General features: G+C 72.3%; 5 protein-coding genes and 1 non-coding gene across 10 annotated transcripts; 1 reads left to right on the top strand and 5 right to left on the bottom strand.

Moving 5' to 3' along the window:
- Positions 1 to 66: 66 nt before the first annotated feature.
- On the bottom strand, positions 67 to 1311 carry WDR83OS (WD repeat domain 83 opposite strand). The gene is made up of 4 exons (XM_075134172.1): positions 1182 to 1311; positions 989 to 1094; positions 351 to 448; positions 67 to 225 (listed from the first exon to the last, which is right to left on the bottom strand). Exons 1-4 carry the CDS (start codon positions 1214 to 1216, stop codon positions 159 to 161), a joined length of 306 nt encoding a protein of 101 aa, XP_074990273.1. The 5' UTR covers positions 1217 to 1311; the 3' UTR covers positions 67 to 158.
- On the top strand, positions 1294 to 3246 carry WDR83 (WD repeat domain 83). Its single transcript, XM_075134171.1, has 9 exons — positions 1294 to 1396; positions 1727 to 1847; positions 1929 to 2034; positions 2136 to 2184; positions 2264 to 2390; positions 2479 to 2546; positions 2635 to 2743; positions 2832 to 2946; positions 3029 to 3246. The coding sequence occupies exons 1-9, from the start codon at positions 1294 to 1296 to the stop codon at positions 3179 to 3181; spliced, it is 951 nt and encodes a 316-aa protein (XP_074990272.1). The 3' UTR covers positions 3182 to 3246.
- Positions 3242 to 6313, bottom strand: DHPS (deoxyhypusine synthase). Of its 2 annotated transcripts, none has more exons than XM_075134168.1 (9): positions 6042 to 6313; positions 5770 to 5931; positions 4762 to 4883; positions 4593 to 4689; positions 4394 to 4480; positions 4192 to 4297; positions 3963 to 4066; positions 3724 to 3849; positions 3242 to 3646 (listed from the first exon to the last, which is right to left on the bottom strand). In XM_075134168.1, exons 1-9 carry the CDS (start codon positions 6240 to 6242, stop codon positions 3551 to 3553), a joined length of 1101 nt encoding a protein of 366 aa, XP_074990269.1. In that variant the 5' UTR covers positions 6243 to 6313; the 3' UTR covers positions 3242 to 3550. The 2 variants fall into 2 exon arrangements, with proteins under 2 accessions (XP_074990269.1, XP_074990270.1); XM_075134169.1 differs by having other exon boundaries at positions 3248 to 3646; positions 3724 to 3782.
- A 322-nt stretch (positions 6314 to 6635) lies between these two features.
- On the bottom strand, positions 6636 to 10328 carry FBXW9 (F-box and WD repeat domain containing 9). The gene is made up of 11 exons (XM_075134167.1): positions 10196 to 10328; positions 9370 to 9747; positions 8630 to 8769; positions 8420 to 8548; positions 8189 to 8301; positions 8025 to 8116; positions 7791 to 7939; positions 7572 to 7685; positions 7401 to 7490; positions 7211 to 7276; positions 6636 to 6941 (listed from the first exon to the last, which is right to left on the bottom strand). The coding sequence occupies exons 1-11, from the start codon at positions 10311 to 10313 to the stop codon at positions 6867 to 6869; spliced, it is 1464 nt and encodes a 487-aa protein (XP_074990268.1). The 5' UTR covers positions 10314 to 10328; the 3' UTR covers positions 6636 to 6866.
- Positions 10329 to 11035: 707 nt separating this feature from the next.
- TNPO2 (transportin 2) lies at positions 11036 to 18198 on the bottom strand. Of its 4 annotated transcripts, XM_075134235.1 has the most exons (25): positions 18050 to 18198; positions 17162 to 17275; positions 16889 to 16964; positions 16471 to 16620; positions 16300 to 16406; positions 16094 to 16227; positions 15501 to 15582; positions 15278 to 15400; positions 15077 to 15195; positions 14932 to 14992; positions 14515 to 14680; positions 14238 to 14390; positions 13924 to 14149; positions 13547 to 13718; positions 13225 to 13311; positions 13025 to 13132; positions 12781 to 12939; positions 12607 to 12694; positions 12404 to 12502; positions 12206 to 12301; positions 12014 to 12089; positions 11837 to 11936; positions 11523 to 11597; positions 11297 to 11428; positions 11038 to 11198 (listed from the first exon to the last, which is right to left on the bottom strand). In XM_075134235.1, the coding sequence occupies exons 2-24, from the start codon at positions 17258 to 17260 to the stop codon at positions 11321 to 11323; spliced, it is 2664 nt and encodes an 887-aa protein (XP_074990336.1). In that variant the 5' UTR covers positions 17261 to 17275; positions 18050 to 18198; the 3' UTR covers positions 11038 to 11198; positions 11297 to 11320. The 4 variants fall into 4 exon arrangements, 2 of the variants coding, with proteins under 2 accessions (XP_074990337.1, XP_074990336.1); XM_075134236.1 differs by lacking the exon at positions 12206 to 12301 and having other exon boundaries at positions 11036 to 11198; XR_012670498.1 differs by lacking the exons at positions 11038 to 11198; positions 12014 to 12089 and having other exon boundaries at positions 11278 to 11428.
- On the bottom strand, positions 14753 to 14819 carry LOC142073985 (small nucleolar RNA SNORD41). Its single transcript, XR_012670503.1, has one exon. It is a non-coding gene; the product is annotated as a small nucleolar RNA SNORD41 (small nucleolar RNA).
- Positions 18199 to 18248: the final 50 nt, after the last annotated feature.

Below are 18248 nucleotides of genomic sequence, written 5' to 3'. Positions count from 1 at the left end.
CTGACGCTGCGGCTCTGAGCAGGGTCCAGCCCACGCAGGTACGTACAAAGCACAACGACCACGAGCTCTGCCCCAGCACCCCCTTTATTGTCCCGGCCCTGACACAACCCGTTGCCTCCCCCACGGTGAGCACCCTCCCCAGGGAACGACACCGGCTGTCACCAGGGTGGGGACATGGGCTGGGGGTTCTGCAGGTAGGACATCACCACGGCTGAGATGGAGAGCCTAGAGGGGGGAAAGACACCAGCCCCAGCTTCAGAGATCCCCCCAAAACCGGGACGGTCTCCCCGCTGTCCCCTCCACAGGGGATGGGACACCCTGGGGCCAGATCCGGAGCCGCCGGCACTCACATGAAGCTGCTCATCATCTGCTTGGTGTCCTCGGAGCTGCGGGAGTTGGCGAAGCTGATGAAGGAGCAGTAGACGGCGATCCAGGCGCACCACTTCAGCTGCGGGCAGAGGGGTACGGCGTGGGGACCCCCTGGGGATGGCTCGTGTCCCCCCTGAACCCCCCTCGGGATGGCTGCTGTCCCCCTGAACCCCGCCAGGGTTGGCCTCTGTCCCCCCCTTGTCCCCCATTGGCCCTCAGCCACCTCAAAACCCCCCGGGGACGACCCCTGTCCCCCCTGAGCCCTCTGGGGATGGCCCCTGTCCCCCTGAACCCCTGGGGATGGCCCCTGTCCCCCCTGAGCCTTCTGGGGATGGTCCCTGTCCCCCCTGAACCCCCTGGGAACGGCCCCTGTCCCCTTGAGCTCCCCCGGGGATGGTCCCTGTGCCCCCTCGGCCCTCGGTCACCCCAGAACCCCCCCGGGACAGCCCTCAGCCCCCAAAATATCATCCCAGCGCCCGCCCCGGGCCGGTCCCGGTGCCCACCCGGGCCAGTACCGGAGTCCCCCACCCCACCCCCGGTGCCGGTGCCCCCCGGGGCCGGTCCCGGTGCCGCCCCCGCCCCGTCCGGTGCCAGTGCCTCCCGGGGCCGGTGCCCCTACCTTGAGCATGAGCCCGCACATGCTGAAGACCATCCCCAGCAGGTTCATGTAGTCGGGCGTGGGGTCCTCCAGCGCCGGGTTGGTCTCGGTGGCCGGCGGCTTGTACCTGGGGGCAGCGCCGTCAGACGGGCCGGGGCCCCGGTCCCCCTCCCGGTCTCCCCCTCGGTCCCTGCCCCGGTCGCCCCGGCCCCACCTGGCCACCCGCGCCGGTCGCCGCGGGTCCGCCATGCCGCCCCGCCGCCCGCTTCCGCCGCCGCCGCCGGAAGAGGCCCCGGCCGCGGTCCCGGTCCCGGTCCCGGCCCGCCATGGCCTTCCCGCGGCCGCGGCCCGCCCGCCCCGAGCTGCCGCAGCGGCGGGTGCGGACCCTGGAGTGCGCGCAGGGCGCCGTGCGGGCCGTCCGCTTCAACGGTGGGGCCGGCGGGGGGAGACGGGGACCGGGGGGAGAGATGGGGACCTGGGCCCCCTGCCGCGGGGAGGAACGGGGACTCGCACCCCATCCCGGAGCCACGGGGACCCCAACTCCTTGATCCCATCCCAGGGGGAGGAATGAGGACCCGCACCCCATCCCAGAGCCACAGGGACCCCAACTCCTTGATCCCATCCCAGGGGGAGGAACGGGGGGGGCCACAGTCCTGGACCCCATCCCAGGGGGGACTCCTTGTCGCTGGGGGGGGAATTGGGGACCCCAGCTCCTGGGGAGGGGGTGGCTGGGGGGTCACCTCAGCCCCCCCTCCCCAGTGGACGGGAACTACTGCCTGACCTGCGGCAGCGACAAGACCCTGAAGCTCTGGAACCCGCACAAGGGCACAGCGCTGCGCACCTACCAGGGGCACGGCTACGAGGTGCTGGACGCCGCCGGGTAAGGGGTGGGGGGGCTGCGGGGACCCCCCCGCCTTGGGGACCCCCCAGTGCCGCTGACGGGGCGCCCCGTCCCCCCCAGCTCCTTCGACAACAGCCAGCTCTGCTCCTGCGGGGCCGACAAGACCGTGGCGCTGTGGGACGTGGCCACCGGACAAGTGGTCCGCAAGTACCGGGGACACGCGGGGGTGAGGACACAGGGGGCTCCAGGGGGTGGGGGGGCAGCAGGGGTGGGGGGCTCCAGGGGGACGGGGCTCCCTGCGGGGCGCTGACTCTGCTTCTCCCACAGAAGGTGAACTGCGTCCAGTTCAATGAGGAGGCCACCATCATCGTGTCCGGTGAGGGAGCGGTCTCGGGGGGCCCTGCCAGCACCAGAGCCCCCCTGACACCCCCTTTTCCCCCCCACCCCCCAACCAGGCTCCATCGACTCCACCATCCGGTGCTGGGATTGCCGCTCCCGCCGCCCCGACCCCGTCCAGGTTCTGGATGAGGCCAAGGACGGCGTCTCCAGCGTGAAGGTCTCCGACCACGAGATCCTCTCAGGGTGAGGGACGGGGATGCGCTCGGGGGGACAGGGCCAGCGGGGCCCCCCAGGATCGGGGCCCCCCAGTGCTAACACCCCCTCTCCGCAGCTCTGTGGACGGCCGCGTCCGGCGCTACGACCTGCGCGCCGGCCAGCTCTACTCCGACTACATAGGGAGTGAGTGAGGGGGTGCAGGACGCCAGTGTGGCGGGGCTCACAAGTGGGGGGCTCCCCGGGACACCCCCAAACTCCCACCCGCTTCCAGGCCCCATCACCAGCGTCTGCTTCAGCAAGGACGGGCAGTGCGCCCTGGCCGCCAGCCTGGACTCCACCCTGCGCCTGCTGGACAAGGAGACGGGGGAGCTGCTGGGCGAGTACGAGCCCCCTCCCCGCGGCCCCGCGCCCCCCTGGGGGGCTGTGGGGGGGCCCCGCCTCACCCTGCCCCCCTGGGACCCCCCGCAGGTACACGGGCCACCGCAGCACGGCGTACCGGCTGGACTGCGTGCTGAGCGAGCAGGACACCCACGTGGGCAGCGCCTCCGAGGACGGCAACGTCTACTTCTGGGATCTGGTGGAGGTGAGCGGGCGAAGCGGGGGGCCGAGCCCGTGCTTTGGGGGTCCCAGGGGAGCCCCCCCACATCCTCACGCCCCCCCCGCAGGGCTCGCTGGCGCTCAGCCTGGCGGTGGGCCGCGGCGTGGTGCAGTCCCTCGCCTTCCACCCCACCCTGCCCTGCCTGCTCGCCGCCACCGAGGGCCAGGTCCAGCTCTGGCGCGAGGAGACCTTCCAGCCCGAGGGGGACGCCGCCACGTGACGCGGGTTTGGGGGGGCACCCGGGGTGCCCCCCAGCAACAAGCAATAAACCCACGGCGCGGAGCAGCCGCAGTGCTTTATTGGGAGCGCGCGGAGCCGCCCGGACCCCCGAGCGGCTCAAATAAATAGAGGTGGTGGGGAGGGGGGAAGGGGCGGACGGTGCACGGGGGTCCCGCTCCCCCACACCCCCGGTCGGGGGAATCGCCCCGCTCTCTCCTGCTCTGCGCACGCTGGCGTTCAGGGCACGGGGAACGGAGCCCGGGAGGTACTGGGGGCTCAGCGCCCCCGAACTGGGGGCTCGGCCCCCCCAAGGTGGGGCTCACCCCTCCCGAGGTGGGGGCTCACCCCCCGGGGGCACCCGGCCACCGGCTCAGTCTCCCGGCGTCTCCGAGGGGAAAGCGTCGGCTCTCTGGGCGAACGTCTCCGCCACCAGCAGCGGAAAGACCAGGGAGGCGTCAGCGTAGACCTGGGCGCAGGAGAGGGGGTGAGGGTGGGGGAGCCCCTCGGGCACCCCAAATCCCCACCCCGGGACCCCCGCCCCACCTTGACGGGGGTGGCATCCATCCGGATCTTGCCCCAGGACACGGCCTCGTCCGGCCGCGCTCCCGAGTCGGAGCCGTCGAACTCCTGCGCCGTGTTGACGTAGACGGAGAAGTCGGCCCCGTTCCTCTGCGGAGCGAGAAGCGGGGTGAGCCCCCGTCCCCCCTCCCTGTCCCCTTGGGGTGCCCCACGTCCCCTCCCCATCCCCTGGGACACGGGCGGGGAGCCCCGTCCCCCCTCACCATGAGGTTGGCGTTGGCGATGTGGTGCTTCACCAGCCCCCCGCCCAGGATGATCATCCCCGTCTTCCTGGCGAAGATGGCCTGGGTGTTAATGAGGCGCAGGTCTGCGGGCGGAGACGGCCGTCAGGGGACCCCGGCGCCGGCGGGGGGACACCCAGGGGTCGGGGGGACACCCAGGCGTTGGGGGGGACACCCAGGGGTCGGGGGGGACCCCCCGGGACGCACTCACCCTCCACGATGTCCAGCACCAGCCCCGGGCGCTTGTAGGAGTGGAAGAAGATCATGTCCCCCAGGGAGCCATCGGTGAGCGCGGGGCTCAGCACCGGGATGTTGTTCTGGAAAGGGGACGCGGTGACGGGGGACGCGGGGCGGCGACGCCCCCGGGGGCCTGGCGGTGACGCCCGCGGTGACCCTCCCCCGTCCCCACCTACCTTCTGCGCCCAGTAGCAGACCGACTCGGGGTTGTTGATCTCCTTGCCCAGCCGCGCGATCATCCTGGAGGGGGTCCACCTCGCGCCCTGCCGGACCGCCCCGCTCAGGACCCCCCGCCGGGGCGGACCCAGGCGTGGGGGCCCCCCGCACCCACCCCCGGCCGGGGAGGACCCAGGCGCCCAGGACCCCCGCGCCCACCTCCGTTTCCTGCTCGTCCACCATCTGCTCCAGGATGGGCATCAGCCAGTCCTCGAACTTGCAGTAGTTGTCGTTGGGCACCAGCAGGTTCCCGATCCTGGGGAGGAGGGGACGGGCTCAGCCGGGGAGGGGACGCAGACCCCCGGGAGGGGACCCCGGCGCCCCGAACCTGTTGATGCCCCTGCGGCGCAGGTCCTGGCCCCGCAGGCTGAAGTCCCCGATGTAGGTGGGCGCCAGGCACTTGATGAGATCCTCCTCCACGCCCCCCGCCGTGGTCACCAGCACGTCCACCTGCCCCGGGCGGAGACGGCGTCAGGACCTCGGGGACCCCCTGGGACAACGCGGGGGGCCTCAGGGGACCCTACGGCAACCTGAGGGACCCCCTGGGGACAGGGTTGAGCCCCCAGGAACTTCCAGGACACCCCAAGGAGCGAACTGGGAACGCTGGGGACCCAGAGGTTCCGAGGGACCCCTCGGGGACAGACCTGGGACCCCGCGGACACCAGACGGACACGGCTGGGACCCTGGGGACGTGCCAGGGACCGGGCGGGGATCCCACAGGGACCTGAGGGACAGCTTGGGGACAGAACGGGGCCCCCCGGGGACCTCAGGGACACCCCGGGCCCCGGTGCGGCCCCCGGGAGCCCTACAGGGACCTCAGGGACAGGGCGGGGACCGTGGGGACGGTCCAGGGGACTCCCCAAGGACCCGAGGGCTCCCCCAGGGACTGCGGCAACGGCCCCGGGGCAGGTGGGACTCCAGACCCTTCCGCTGCGCGAGGCCCGGGCTGTCCCCACGCCCCCCGGGCTGTCCCCACGCCGTCCCCACGGCCCCCCGGGCCGTCCCCACGGCCCCCGGGCTGTCCCCACGCCGTCCCCACGGCCCCCCGGGCTGTCCCCACGCCCCCCGGGCTGTCCCCACGCCCCCCGGGCCGTCCCCAGGGCCCCCGGGCCGTCCCCACGCCGTCCCCACGGCCCCCCGGGCTGTCCCCACGCCCCCCGGGCTGTCCCCACGGCCCCCCACGCCGTCCCCACGCCCCCCGGGCCGTCCCCACGCCCCCCGGGCCGTCCCCAGGGCCCCCACGCTGTCCCCACGGCCCCCCGGGCCGTCCCCACGGCCCCCACACTGTCCCCACGCCCCCCGGGCCGTCCCCACGCCCCCCGGGCCCCCCACGCACCATGTTGTGCTGCACCAGGTAGCGGATGGTCTCGCGGACGCCGGAGCTGACGAGGTTGGAGGTGAAGCCCAGGAAGATGGTGCAGCCCGAGGGCGGCCGGGGCCCGCCCAGCCCGGCCCGGGCCCGCTCCTCCTCGCTCAGCGGCTCCAGCTTCGCCGCGATCTGCGGGCGCGGGGCGTCAGGACCGGCGCCGGCCGCGCCCCGTACCCCTCCCGGGCCCCCCTCCCGCCGCCCGGGGACCCCCCGCTGCCCCCCGGCCCCGGCGTCCCCACCATCCGGTGGATCTCGGCGACGGCCTGGGCGAAGCTGGTGGCCTGGAAGCCGGTGGTGCGGAAGGAGCGGAGCAGCGCGGCGTGGTCCGGGCCGCCGGCGAAGTCGTAGCCGCGCACCGGGAGGCTCTCGGCCGGGAGGGGCCCGCTCGGCTTCAGCACGGCCCGCAGGGCCGCGGCGGGGGCCTGCCCCGGCGTCGCCATGGGGCTGCGGCCGCCTCACTCCGCCGCGCCGCCGCTGCGCGCCGCCATCTTGTCACGCCCCGCAGCGCCGCGCCGCGCACTGCGGCTGCGCGCCGCCATCTTGCACCCCCCACCTGCCGCGCACGCTCCCTCTCTCGGCCGTACGGCTGCGCGCCGCCATCTTGCACCCCCCCACCTGCCGCGCACGCTCTCTCTCTGCCGCACGGCTGCGCGCCGCCATCTTGAAGAACGGACGGTGGCCGCCGAGGGGCAATAGACGCCCGGAAGCGAAATGTCTCGGCTCAGGGGATGGCGCTGGACCAGTGTTACTCTGAAACCTCCGTCCCCTGCAGCGCCCCAAAACTGCCCAAATTCGCCCCAAAACCACGGATACCCCCGCGGGGAGACACAACCTCCGCTCCAGTCAAATCCTTTTAATACCCACGAACAGGCGGCAGCTCCCAGCCCCACCAAGGGCCCAGGACTGGGCCCGTCTCCTCCACATTGGGGGGCGCAGCGGGGTCCCCGCACCCGGCCGGAGCCCGCTGGCAGAGGGGACAGACCCCCCCCCCCGGCGGCGGGGAGCCCCCCAGCCCCGGCAGCCCCCCTTCCTGGGCAGCGCAAGCACAGGGCCGCGGCAGGGCGTCAGGTCCGGAGCCTCCACACCTCGACCGAGAGGCCTCCGGAGGCGGCTGCCACCACGTCACCGTCCACGCTGATCTGGGGGGGACGAGAGGGGCGTCAGGGGGGACAGGGGTGCCTGCGGGGCGGGGGGGCCTGCTGGGGGGACACCCCCTGCTGCAGGGAGCCCCCGTGCAAGGACCAGGACAGCAGACACCGCGGTGGGCTGAGGTGGGGGAAACCGAGGCGCGTGCACGCATGTGTGCGAGGGGGCGCGTGCACGCACGTGTGCGAGGGGGCGCGTGCACGCACGTGTGCGAGGGGGCGCATGCACGCACGCGTGTGCGAGGGGGCGAGCGCCTCCTTACCCCGTTGAGCACGTCGTCGTGCGTCCAGGAGCAGATGGTGCGGGGAGGGTCCGTAGGGACGTGTATCTGCAAGGGAGCGGAAGCCGTTTGCAGCCCTCCAGCCCCCCACAACGGGGACAGCAGGCCCCCCCCAGCCTGGTGTGGGCCCCCCCAGCCCGGTGCCACGTGTCAGGGACGGAGGGACCCTCACCCGCAGCGTCCTGTCGGTGGACGTGGTGTAGAGAGACCCCAGCGAGTGCCAGAGCCCCGTGATCTGCAGCCGGTGCCCCACGTCGAAGTACTGCGGGAGGGGAGACACAAAAACACACCGTGAGGCATCGGGGGGCACCCCTGCACCCCCCAACCCCCTCGGGGCGCCTACCCGGGCGGGCTGGAAGCTGCCGGCGCTGTTCCCAAAGACGTACACCCGGCCCTGGTTGTCCCCGGCCCAGAGCTGCGTCCCCCGGTAGGACATGGAGAGCAGGTAGTTTTCCAGCTGGGGGGCGGAGAGGCGTTGGGCTGCAGGTGACGGGGGGACAGAGCCCCCAGCCCCGGCCCGGCCCCCCCCCCCGCCGTGGTTTTGGGGGGCAGCAGGACCCACCTGCAGCCGCTGGAGGACCCCATCGGCGCGGCGGTCGAAGACGACGAGGGTCCGGTCCTCGCTGCCCGACACGATGAGCCGGTCGTCGGCCGCCAGGGACAGGACAGCGCTGGCGTGGGGCTTGTAGCTGCGCACCAGGGCCTGGCCGGCTGCCGGAGGAAGGGGCTTGAGCCGGGGGCCCCCCCAGCATCCCCCCCTTTCCCATCGGGGACCCCCCACCCAGGCAGGACCAACCTCGCGGGTCGTAGACTGTCACCGTCTTGTCGTAAGTCCCGGTGACGAGGACGTCGGGGCGGTAGGAGAGGCACAGCACAGCCGCCTTCTCCCTGGGGGCGAGGGAGGGGTTGGGCTCAGCCGGACCCCCCGGGACCCCCCCAAATCCCCCCCCCAGGCGTTACCTGATCTCCCCAAACTGCTGCCCCTCGGCCTCCAGGTCCCACAGCTTCACCGTGCTGTCCCAGGAGCCCGAGCACACCTTGTTGTCCCGGGAGGCCAAACACCAGACCCAGCCCTGCCAGGGAGAGCCCAAACCCGCGACCGGTCCCAAAACCGCTCCGGGACCCCCCAGCGGCTCCCCAAGGGGGGGAACCGAGGCGTGAGGTGGGGGGGATAACGGCTGTGCCCCCCACCTTGTGCGTCCCGTTGCGCTCAGTGCCCAGCGCCTTCACCAGCACCTTGCCGGGGGCCCGGCCCAGCTGCCGCAGGTCCCACAGGTTGACGTTGCGGTCGCGGGCACCCGAAACACAGAGGGTCCCTCCCTGCCAAGTAGGGGGGGTGGGGGTGAGGTGGGGACCTCCCCCAGAACCGGGGGACCCCCCCCGGGCCCGGTGCATCCCCACCTGCAGCAAGAGGACGGAGTCGACAGAGGCGAAGTGTCCCTCGTCCAGGGAGAAGTGCTCCATGGGGGCCCCGCCGCCCCCCCAGCGCTGCAGGTGCTCCTCCAGGTCCACGCAGGCGGCCGACCAGTCGAACCCCTCCTCTGTGGGGAAATGGGGGTGACGGGGGGGCCCCCAAACTGATGGGGGGATCTGGGGCACCGGGGGGGGGGTCCCCGACCCACCCCCTTCGCCCCAGGCAGCACCCCTTAGCCACCTCAGGGTTGGCAGAGTGGGGGAAATGGGGTGTCGGGGGGGGTTCCAACCTGCTGTGGGGAAATGGGGGCAGAGAGGGTCCCCAGTCTGCCACAGGGAAATGGAGGGCCAGAGAGTGTCCCCAGTCTGCCACAGGGAAATGGGGGGGCAGAGGGGGTCCCCAGTCTGCCACAGGGAAATGGGGGGCAGAGAGGGTCCCCAGTCTGCCACAGGGAAATGGGGGGGCAGAGGGGGTCCCCAGTCTGCCATAGGGAAATGGGGGGGCAGAGGGGGTCCCCAGACTGCCACAGGGAAATGGGGGAGCAGAGGGGGTCCCCACTCCCCACATTCGCTCTCCGCAGCGCCCCACAGCCCCCTCGGGGGCGGCAAGAACCGGGAAAATGGGGTATTAGGGACGTCCCCAACCCGCCACAGGGAAATGTTTTGGGGTCCCCAACCCGCCATGGGGAAACAGAGCACCAGGGGTCCCCCCCCCTCCCCCGACCCACCTTCCAGGACGGGGAAGGGGCCGCGGGCGCTGCGCTGCAGACGGAGCCGCCAGGCCACGGCGTCCCGGGCCACGTCCCGCAGCGCCCGGCAGACGCGGGGCAGGACCCCCCGCACCTCCCGCGCCCCCAGGTACCCGCAGATCTGCAGCAGCAGCTCCAGCGGCAGCGCCAGGAGCCCCCCCGCGCCCCCCCCGCCCGGGGGCGGCCGCTTCAGCCCCAGGGGGGGACGCGGGGGGGGCGCGGGGGGGCTGGGCCCCGGGGTCGCGGCGGCGGGGGGCGGCGGGGGGCGGCCGGGGGGGGTCCCCGGGCCCCGCAGCCGGGTGACGTACTCCTGCGCCTGCCGGTCGGGGTCGTCGGGCGCGGGGGCCCCCTCCATGGCTGGGGGCGGGGGGGGGTCAGCACCTCTTGCAGCGGGGACCCCCCCCCTCCCGCGCCCCGAGCGGGACCCTCAGCCCGTTACTGCTTCTCCCCCGGAGCGGGATTCGCCCCAAACCGGGACCCCCCCAACAGCGGGATTCCCCAGAGCCCCGGGACCGGGACCGCCCCCCCCCGCACTGGGACTCCTCCAGCCCCGGTATCGCGGCCCCGCACACCCAGATCCCCCCAAAGCCCCCGGTACCGGGACCCCCCCAGGACGGGATAGCCCAACACCCAGATAATCCCTGAACCCCCGGTACCGGGACCCGCCCCAACACCCGGGTCCCTCCAGCCCCGGTACCGAGACCCCCCGGCACCTCCTCAAAGCCCCCGAAGCCCCGTTCCCGCCCCCCACTTCCACCCCCACCCGGTTTGGGGTCCCCCCCCCCCCCGCAGCCCCCCCCGGTACCGGGGCGCGGCCCGGCCCGGCCCCGCCGCGTCCCGTCGCCACGGCCACGGGGGGATCCGCTTCCGGCGCGCGGGGAACACCTCGCCCAATGAGAGTGAGAGGCGCGTCGTGACGTCATCCAGCAGAGCCGGAAGTGGACCACGTGTGGCAACAGTGCCACCGGGAGAGGCCGTGGCGGTCCCCGGAGGGGGCAGCGACCCCCCCCCCCCCCCAACCCGCCCCCGCCCGCGGGAACAAACGGCACCGAGACGGCGGACGGTCAACAACGGACTCTCTTTGCCGAGCAGGAACGAGGGGGCGCGGCTCAACCGGGCCCGCCGCCCCCCGCCCCCCCCGCATACGGCCCGTTCCCCCCCCCTCCCCCGCCGCAGCCGGTCCCTGCGCCCCCCCCACCCCCACCCCCCCCACCCCCGCCCTGTAAACGGTAAAAAACGGAACAAAACGGGGAAAAAAACACAAGAAACGTGGCACCGACTCGCTCACGACAAAGCACAACGGCGGCGGCTCGGCCCCCCCCGGCCCCCCGCCCCCCCCCCGGGGCCCTCCCGCCTCCCCGGGGCCCCCCCGCGCCCCCCCCCCCGGCCGGGGCTGCTCTATATGTTCCTATAGGTTTATCTCCATAAACGAGTGCATGGGTACGGGGTGGGGGGGCACCATGCGGGGGGGGAACGGGAACATCCTACAGCGGAAAAAGGGGGGCGGGGGTCGCCCGCTCCCCCCCCCAGCCACCCCATTTTTGGACCCTTTTGCCCCGATTTTTGCTCCCCCCCCTCCCAGGGTTTTGGGGTGCCCCCGCCACGGGTCCCTCCCCACCCCCAGCCCCCCCCTTCTCCCCCCGGGGGTGAAACCGATCTCGGCCCCCCCGGGGGTGGCTGGGGACAGGGTGGGGGCGCCGCACCGTGGCCCCCCCACGCGGCTCCTCCCGCCCCCCCGAACCCCCCCGGGCGCGGCGCGGGGTCGCCCGCTCACGGCCGCCGCGTCCCGACGGCCTCCCGGCGCCGACCTGCGGGAGAGAGGGATCAGGGGGGGTTTGTCCGTCTGGGGGGGGGGGCGCCCATCTGTCCGCCCCCCCTTTTTGGGGGTGCCGCCCCCTCCCCGGACCTGGTTCCGGTGCCTCCGCCTGGCCTAGACCCCATAAAACGCCGCCAGCCGGTCCTTGAGCAGGGGGGGGAACTGTTCCGAAAACTGCTGCCAGTTCTCCTCGCCCACCTGGTCCTTGAAGCCGTGGAGGATCTTTGGGGTGGAGGTTTAACAATGAGGGGGGGGGCCTGCTGAGCCCCCCCCCAGCGTAGGGGGGTCCCCAATTACCCCCTTTTTCCCCGCTGACCTTATAGAACATGTCCCGCAGGTCGTCCTTGGGGCTCACCCAGGACGCGACGGCGTCGCAGAAGAATATGAAGTCCTGGGGCGGGGGGGGTGGAACATGGCGGGGGGGTAATGGGGAGAGGGGCCTGGCCCCAGGGACCCCCCCATTTTGGACAGAGCCAGGCTGCAGCCAAATCCCATCCCCCCCTCCCAAAAAATCTCCCCCTCTGGGGGCTGGTGGTCGCCCCTGAGCCGCGGGGGGAGCGGGGACCGCTCCCCCCGCGGCTCAGGGGCGACCACCAGCCCCCCCAAAACTGCTGGGTGCCCCCCCCATACCTGCACAACCCCTCCGGGGTTCACCCCGATCATCACGCAGATGCCGCGGAAAGCCGAGTCCTTCTCCTCGTTATCCCGGATGTTACGGAGGGACGTGCACCTTGAAAGGGGGCAAAACTGGGGTTCAGTGCCCACCCCCCTCTCCTCCTGGGGGGGTCTGGGGACCCCCAAACTCACCAGGGCCGGATGAATTGCTGCAGCATGGGGGCCACCTCCTGCGGGCAGACGAAACCCAAGCGCCCGATGGTGATGGCTGCGAGCAGAGGGAGAGGGTTTGGGGGGTGCGGCAGGGGGGGCCCCCCACATCAAACAGCTCCCTCCCCTGCAAACCCCCACCTGGGGGTCCCGCTGTGCCCCCCCCAGCCTCACCCGTGTTCTCCAGGAGGGTTTTGGGGGTGTTGGGGCGGTTGATGATCTCCACCAGGTTGTTTAGGACCATCTGGACGTAGGGCTGCATCTCCGCCCCTGCCGGGAGCGGGGGGGTTTGTCAGGGTGAGGGGCTCCCGGGGGGCTGGGGGGGCTCGGCTGAGCTCCCGGGGGGGCTCAGGGGGGTCCCGCGGCGCTCACCCATCTGCATGCAGATCTCCCCGATGGCCCAGGTCGCGTTGTTGCAGACGGAGATGAACTCGGGGTTGAGGTTGGTGCCCAGGATGGGCATGAACTCGGCTGGGGGGAGGTAGGGTCAGCGGCGGGGCCCCCCCAACACGTTCTTTTGGGGTCCCCCCGCTTCATTCCCCCCCCAGGGGGATCCCCGCAGCCCCGGCACCCACCGATGCAGGGTTTGACGTGCACGAAGCAGGCCTTGGTGAGGTCGCCCAGGAGGGCGAAGGAGCTCTGCCGCACCTCGGGCATGGTGTCCTGCGGGGAGCGGGCAGGGGGTGAGCGCGGGGGGGGTCCCGGTGGCCCCCGGGCCGGGTTTGGGGGGCTCCCGGGGGGCTCCTGACCTGCATGCACTGGAAGAGCAGCGTCATGATGTTGCTGCGAGCCACCAGCTGCTCCACGTGGCAGCCGAGACCCTCGGCCAAACCGCTCAGCAGGTCCAGGGCCACGATCATGAAATCCTTGTCGGGGGCCTCATACTGCTCGGGGTGCTGGTTGTACATCTGCGGGGAGGGAAGGAGGGGCCCGCGGTCACCCCACGGGGGGTCACACCCCACGGGGGGTCACCCCACGGCGCCCGGGGCTCACCATGGCCTGAGCCAGCGTCTTCTGGACCAGGGTGACGCAGCGCTGGTAGACGGGCTCGCAGTAGGGCAAGAAGCCGCTCTGCAGGGCGGTGGCCACCGAGGACAGGCACTGCAGGTGGGGGGGGGAGAGCGAGGGGAGTGGGGAGGGGGCCGAGGGGTCGGAGACCCCCCCACCGCCACCCTCTGCGCCCCAGGGCTCACCTCCAGCAGCGGGAAGAGGTCCTTGTCCTCGTCCTTCAGCTCGTTCCATTTCTGGATGAGCGGAGGCATCAGCTTCTGGATGTACTCCTGCGCCCCGGGGGGAGACGCTGTCACGGGGGGGGGACACGGGGGGACGCGGGGGGGCCACGGGGCCGCTACCCCTCAGCCCAGGGACCATCAGACCAGAGAGATCCACACCGGGACTTCGGGATTCGAATGTCTGTTGTCACTTGTCATCACCGGTCCCGGGCTGGGGCACGGGGAGGGACGCGCCGCGGCGCCGTGGGGGGCGAGGGGACCCCCGGGACACCCCACGTCGTACCGGCTGGTTGAGGTGGTGTCCCACAGAGTCGGCGAGGGTCCCGATGGCGTCGTAGAGGATCAGCAGGTTCTTGTGCTGGTATTTGCCGAAGGCGAAGACCAGCGTGTCCAGGATGAAGCTGAGGTACGGCACCAGTTCCGTGCAGGCCTCCTCCTCCAGCGTGGCGAAGGCGCTGGGGGGGGGAGGAAGGGTCAGCAGCCCCCCCGGGCCAGGGCCGAGCCCCCCCGCGCCCCCGCTCCGGGTCAGACAGTACGAATACGCCATCATCACAGCGACTCAACACATCAGGTTTCTCATCCTGCCCAGAGAAAGGCTCCGATCCGGCGGATCCTGCCCCCAAAAATGCCACTGGCGGCCCCAAATCGCCCCCCAATCACCTGCACGCCGCCTCCTGCACCCGCTTGTTGCTGTCGAGGATGCGTTTGAGCAGCTCGGTCATGAGGGGCTTGAGGTACATGTCGGGGGGCTGGCTGACCACCCAGTGGGCGTAGCGGCTCAGGGTCCAGCAGGCGATGGAGCGCACCAACGCCTTCTTGTCCGACAGGCATTGGATGAGGTGGGGGATCAGCTCCGGCAGGTAGGGCACCATACCCTGCATGCAGCCTGGGGGGGCACAGGGAGGCTCAGAGACCCCCAGTTCCGGCACGGCGCTGGCTCGGGGACGACCGGTTGCAGGCAGCGCGGCACCCACCTTCCGCGATGGCCCCCAGGACGAGGATCCCCGACTCCTTGATGACCCACTCGGGGTGGAAAAGCAGCTCCTTGAGCAGCGGAAGGAGGTGGGGGAGCAGCTCTTCCCGGAAAACGTTGGCCAGGACGTCCAGCGCGGCAGCCGAGCACTTCCCTGCCGGGCGGGCAAGAGGGGACGGGGTTAATCCCTCCCGAACAGGCACCATCTCACCTCGGGCTTGAATTAACTCCCTGCAGGAGCCCAAAGCCGGGACCGGGACCCCCCAGCGAGGCCGTACTCAGGTTCCAGTCCGAGAGCGTGTCGTCGTCGTCCTCGTCCTCCGCGTCATCGGGGTCCTGCGGCCGCTCCTCCTCGTGCTGCAGCGTCACCGTGCGGGACTTGTGGAAGCGGGGCTTGATGTCCTGCTCGCTGTCGGGAATGGCTTCGTCCTCCTCCACGTCACCCTGCGGGGACAGGGGACATCACGTCACGCCACGGGGACCCCCAACCACCCGTCCCGGGGACCCCCGGCCCCCACGGATCAGGCAGTACGAACAAAACAGCCATCACCGGCATCAGCTCTGAATCTGTCATCACGTCCGCGAGGTCTCGGGGCAGCTCCTGCCTTGCCCCAGTCCCTCCAGTTTAACCAGTACCAGAGCTGGAGGAGGGACGGGGAGCCGGGCACTCTCGCGTTCTCACCCCGACCTCGTACCTTGAGCAGGATGATGTCAATCTCCGAGTACTTCATGCCGTTCACCAGGATGGGGATGAGCCTGTGGGGGACAAAGGGGGGAACTGAGGGGCTGGGGGGGTCTGGGGGGGCCGGGGGACGAGAGGGGGCCGCCCCGAGCACTCACTGCACCAGGTGGGAGGTCAGCACCTCCTTGCAGATGGGCTGCTCGGCCAGCGTCAGCCAGAACTCGCAGGCCTCCAGCGCCACGTTCTCGTCGCTGTCCTGTGTCCGCTGCAGCATGTACTGCGGGGGGGGAGGGCACGTCAGCCCCCCAACCTGCCCACCCGGGGGTCCCGCGGACGCCTGCCTGCCCCCCCCAGCTCACCTGGATGATGCTGTGCATGTGGGGGATGAGGCGGTCGATGCGGACCTCCAGCAGCATCACCAGCGCGCGGCACACGTTCTTCCGCACCTCGGGGTCCTCGTCCACCGCCAGAGCGAAGAGGTGCTGGGGGGGACACGACACGTGGGAGCCCACTCACACCCCCAACCGCCCTCGGGGCCGCTCTGGGGGGGCTTTGCGGGGTTCCCCCCACCCGGCCGCTCACCTCGATGAAGGTGTCGATGTTCTCCATCAGCGCCTGAGCCCGGTCCATGATGAACTGGTTGACGCAGGCGATGGCGTGGGACCTGGGGGGGGGGAAGACAGACCGTGGGGGGGTCCGGCAGGCTCGTTAGCTAACGATGCGGAGCCCGGAGAGGGGGGTCAGCCCAGCCGCCGGCCCCTCCCAAACCCCACGGCGCTGAATTAACTCGCGAGAGGGAAACGTGCTCTGGGCTGGAATAACCTCCTGCCCAGGCCAGACTTGGGGGGGACGCACAGGGTCCCCACGGGATGATTTGGGGACACGGGGACAGGCTGAGCTGGGGCTGCCCAGTCTGGGGGGGCCCAAATCCCCGTGGGGCGGCCCAAATCCCCGCGTCACCCCACCGGGGGCACGGGTGGAGCCGGACCACCCCCGAGGAAACCGAAACCAGTGGCCGGGGGCACAGAAACGGCTCCTTTCCCACCCCGTCTTGTTGAACGGCCACGTGATGGCTCCGGGCACGGCCCCCCCACATTCCCACCCCGGCTGGGGCCCCCACACCCAACCGTGGGGCTGCGGGGGGACACGTGTCCCCCCCCCCAGCACGCCCCTACCTGATCTTGGGGCTGCAGTGCTTGAAGAACTGAAGGAACTTGGGGATCATGACGTTGAGGGGCCGGTTGAGCGCGTCGCTGTCCAGGAGCTCGGAAGAATCCTCGCAGATCTTCTGCAGGGCCCCGAACGCCCCCTGCGCGCCAGAGGGGTGTCAGCGCCGCCCGCCGCCCCCCCCCGCGGCCCCCCCCGGCCGGCCCACGCGCACCTCGCAGGTGTTGTAGTCCTCCGAGTTGAGCAGGTTGCAGAGCTGCGGCAGCAGCTCCGGCCACATCTGCAGCTCCCCCTTGGAGGCGATGGTGGTGATGAGGATGCCTGCGGGGGGGTCGTTAGCGCGGGGGGGCCGGGGGTCCCCGCGGGGGCCCCCGCCCCGTCTCACCAATGGTGGCCCGGATGAGGGAGGAGGCGTCCCCGATGTTGTTGAGACACTCCTGCTTGATGAACTCGGCCACGGGCTGGGGGAAGCTCTGGTAGTGCGCCTTGACGTTGTTCTTCAGGATCAGGCCGCTGAGCGACCGCGTCGGCTCATCTGGGGGGGGGGCACCAGTCGTTAAGGGGGGGCCGCAACGCGCATCCCCTCCACTTCCCCTCCCCGAGCCCGAAACGGGCGGGCTCAGCTCCTGCATCCACCTCTGCCACCCCCCAAATGCCTCTGCCACCCCCCAAATGCTTCCGCCACCCCCCCAAATGCCTCTGCCACCCCCCCAAATGCTTCCGCCACCCCCCCAAATGCCTCCGTCACCCCCCCGGGACCCAGGAGACCCCGAAACCCGCCCCCCGGCCGCAGAGCGACCCACCTTCGGACTTGAGCCGCGTCAGCACGAAGATCAAGTAGTTGTTGAAGTCGGGGAATTGGTTCAGCTGCTTCAGCTTCTGCCCCGGGCGGTTAAGGACGGGGACGCTGTCCCTGACTAACGTGGCCGAACCCCCCCCCTTCCCCAGGTCCAGCCCCTCCAGAGCTCGATCCGGCCCCGTTAACGGAGGAAATCCCCAATTCCCCTCTCCCCGGGGGATGGGTGCGTGTACGGCGTCCCCCCTCCCCGCGGTCCCGGCCCCCCGCCTCAGGATACGTCCTGCACGACGCGCTGCGTGGCCGTGTTGGGGGACTGCGAGTCCTTCAGCAGCTGCAGGACCTGCTGCAGGCCCTGCTCGTCCGGCTGCCAGTCCATGGCGGCTGGGGGCTCCTGGGGGGGGCGCGGGGGTCAGCGGCCGGGCAGACCCCGGATCCCTGCGGGGGGGAGGCGGGATCTACCGGCAGCGCCGGCCGCAAGCGGGAGCCGCGGAGGGGACGCCCCCGGGATGAGCACGGTTCGGGGCGGGGGGGAGGGTGAGAGGCAGCGGGGCCCCCTCCCCACGGCGGCCGGGGGCGCGGCGGGGCCCGTCCACGCGGCAGCTGCGGGGCGGGGGGGGGGACACACGGAGGCGGGGACGCGCAACGCACGTGGGGACGGGGATGCCCCGTTAAAGGCGGGGGGGGGGATGGGGCGGGCGGGCGGGGGGGGTACGGGGGGACAGGGGGACATGGGGGGGGCACAGGGGGACACGGAGGGGGACACAGTGGGGAGCAATCTCCCCCCACTGCCTCCCCCCGAGGCTGTAAACGCCCCCGGCCGTGCCAGCACCCCCTCCCCAGCGTCCCCCCCCCCCGCACCCCCGTTTGCCCCCCAGCCCAGCTTCCCGCCCCCCCCCGGTTCGATGCTCTCGCCCCCCACACGGGCCCCTCAGCTGCAGCCCCCCCCCCCCCCCGCCATCGGCACCGCTACCCCGCGGCACGGCCCCTTGCCCCCCCCCCGAACCCCCAGTCCCCCCCCTCGGTCCCCAATGACCCCCCCGGCCCCTAATTCTCCCCTCAGCCTCCCCCTTCCCCGCCCCCTCAGCCCGGTCCCGGCCGGGCCTCCCCCGCCCGCCAGGCCCCGCGCCGCTTCCCCGCCGCCCCCGCGCTTCCGCCGGGCCGGTACCTGCCGGGGGGGGGGTCCCGGGACGCCGGGGGGGGGGGGGGCGGCGGGGGCTCGGGGAGGCCTCGCGCAGCCGCGGGGCACCGGCGCTGCCCGGAGGGAGCGAGCGCGGCACGCGGGCGCTGACCCCCGCCGGCCACCGTCCGCCCCGCCGCGGGCACCACGTGAGCGCGCGGGAAGGACGGCGCCACGTCACGTGGGC

The sequence above is a fragment of the Calonectris borealis genome, chromosome 31, assembly GCF_964195595.1.
Source record: "Calonectris borealis chromosome 31, bCalBor7.hap1.2, whole genome shotgun sequence".
Taxonomy (NCBI): domain Eukaryota; kingdom Metazoa; phylum Chordata; class Aves; order Procellariiformes; family Procellariidae; genus Calonectris; species Calonectris borealis.
The sequence above is the reverse complement of the archived record's forward strand: the minus strand, read 5'-3'. Positions and strand labels throughout refer to the sequence as shown.

Coding starts and splice junctions, on each gene's coding strand:
- WDR83OS (XM_075134172.1), bottom strand. CDS start 1,216: ATGGCGGACCCGCGGCGACCGGCGCGGGTGGCCAG. Junction 449..988: donor TGTGCGGGCTCATGCTCAAG/GTAGGGGCACCG, acceptor CTCTGCCCGCAG/CTGAAGTGGTGCGCCTGGAT. Junction 226..350: donor CAGATGATGAGCAGCTTCAT/GTGAGTGCCGGC, acceptor TCCCCCCTCTAG/GCTCTCCATCTCAGCCGTGG.
- WDR83 (XM_075134171.1), top strand. CDS start 1,294: ATGGCCTTCCCGCGGCCGCGGCCCGCCCGCCCCGAGCTGCCGCAGCGG. Junction 1,397..1,726: donor GCGGGCCGTCCGCTTCAACG/GTGGGGCCGGCG, acceptor CCCCCTCCCCAG/TGGACGGGAACTACTGCCTG. Junction 2,391..2,478: donor GACCACGAGATCCTCTCAGG/GTGAGGGACGGG, acceptor CCCTCTCCGCAG/CTCTGTGGACGGCCGCGTCC.
- DHPS (XM_075134169.1), bottom strand. CDS start 6,242: ATGGCGACGCCGGGGCAGGCCCCCGCCGCGGCCCTGCGGGCCGTGCTG. Junction 4,884..5,769: donor ACCTGGTGCAGCACAACATG/GTGCGTGGGGGG, acceptor CGCCCGGGGCAG/GTGGACGTGCTGGTGACCAC. Junction 3,783..3,962: donor TCGCCAACGCCAACCTCATG/GTGAGGGGGGAC, acceptor CCGACTCGGGAG/CGCGGCCGGACGAGGCCGTG.
- FBXW9 (XM_075134167.1), bottom strand. CDS start 10,313: ATGACGTCACGACGCGCCTCTCACTCTCATTGGGCGAGGTGTTCCCCG. Junction 8,770..9,369: donor CCCCTTCCCCGTCCTGGAAG/GTGGGTCGGGGG, acceptor ATTTCCCCACAG/AGGAGGGGTTCGACTGGTCG. Junction 7,491..7,571: donor GCAGCTTCCAGCCCGCCCGG/GTAGGCGCCCCG, acceptor CCCCTCCCGCAG/TACTTCGACGTGGGGCACCG.
- TNPO2 (XM_075134235.1), bottom strand. CDS start 17,260: ATGGACTGGCAGCCGGACGAGCAGGGCCTGCAGCAGGTCCTGCAGCTG. Junction 16,228..16,299: donor AGGACTACAACACCTGCGAG/GTGCGCGTGGGC, acceptor TCTGGCGCGCAG/GGGGCGTTCGGGGCCCTGCA. Junction 15,196..15,277: donor ACATGCACAGCATCATCCAG/GTGAGCTGGGGG, acceptor CCCCCCCCGCAG/TACATGCTGCAGCGGACACA.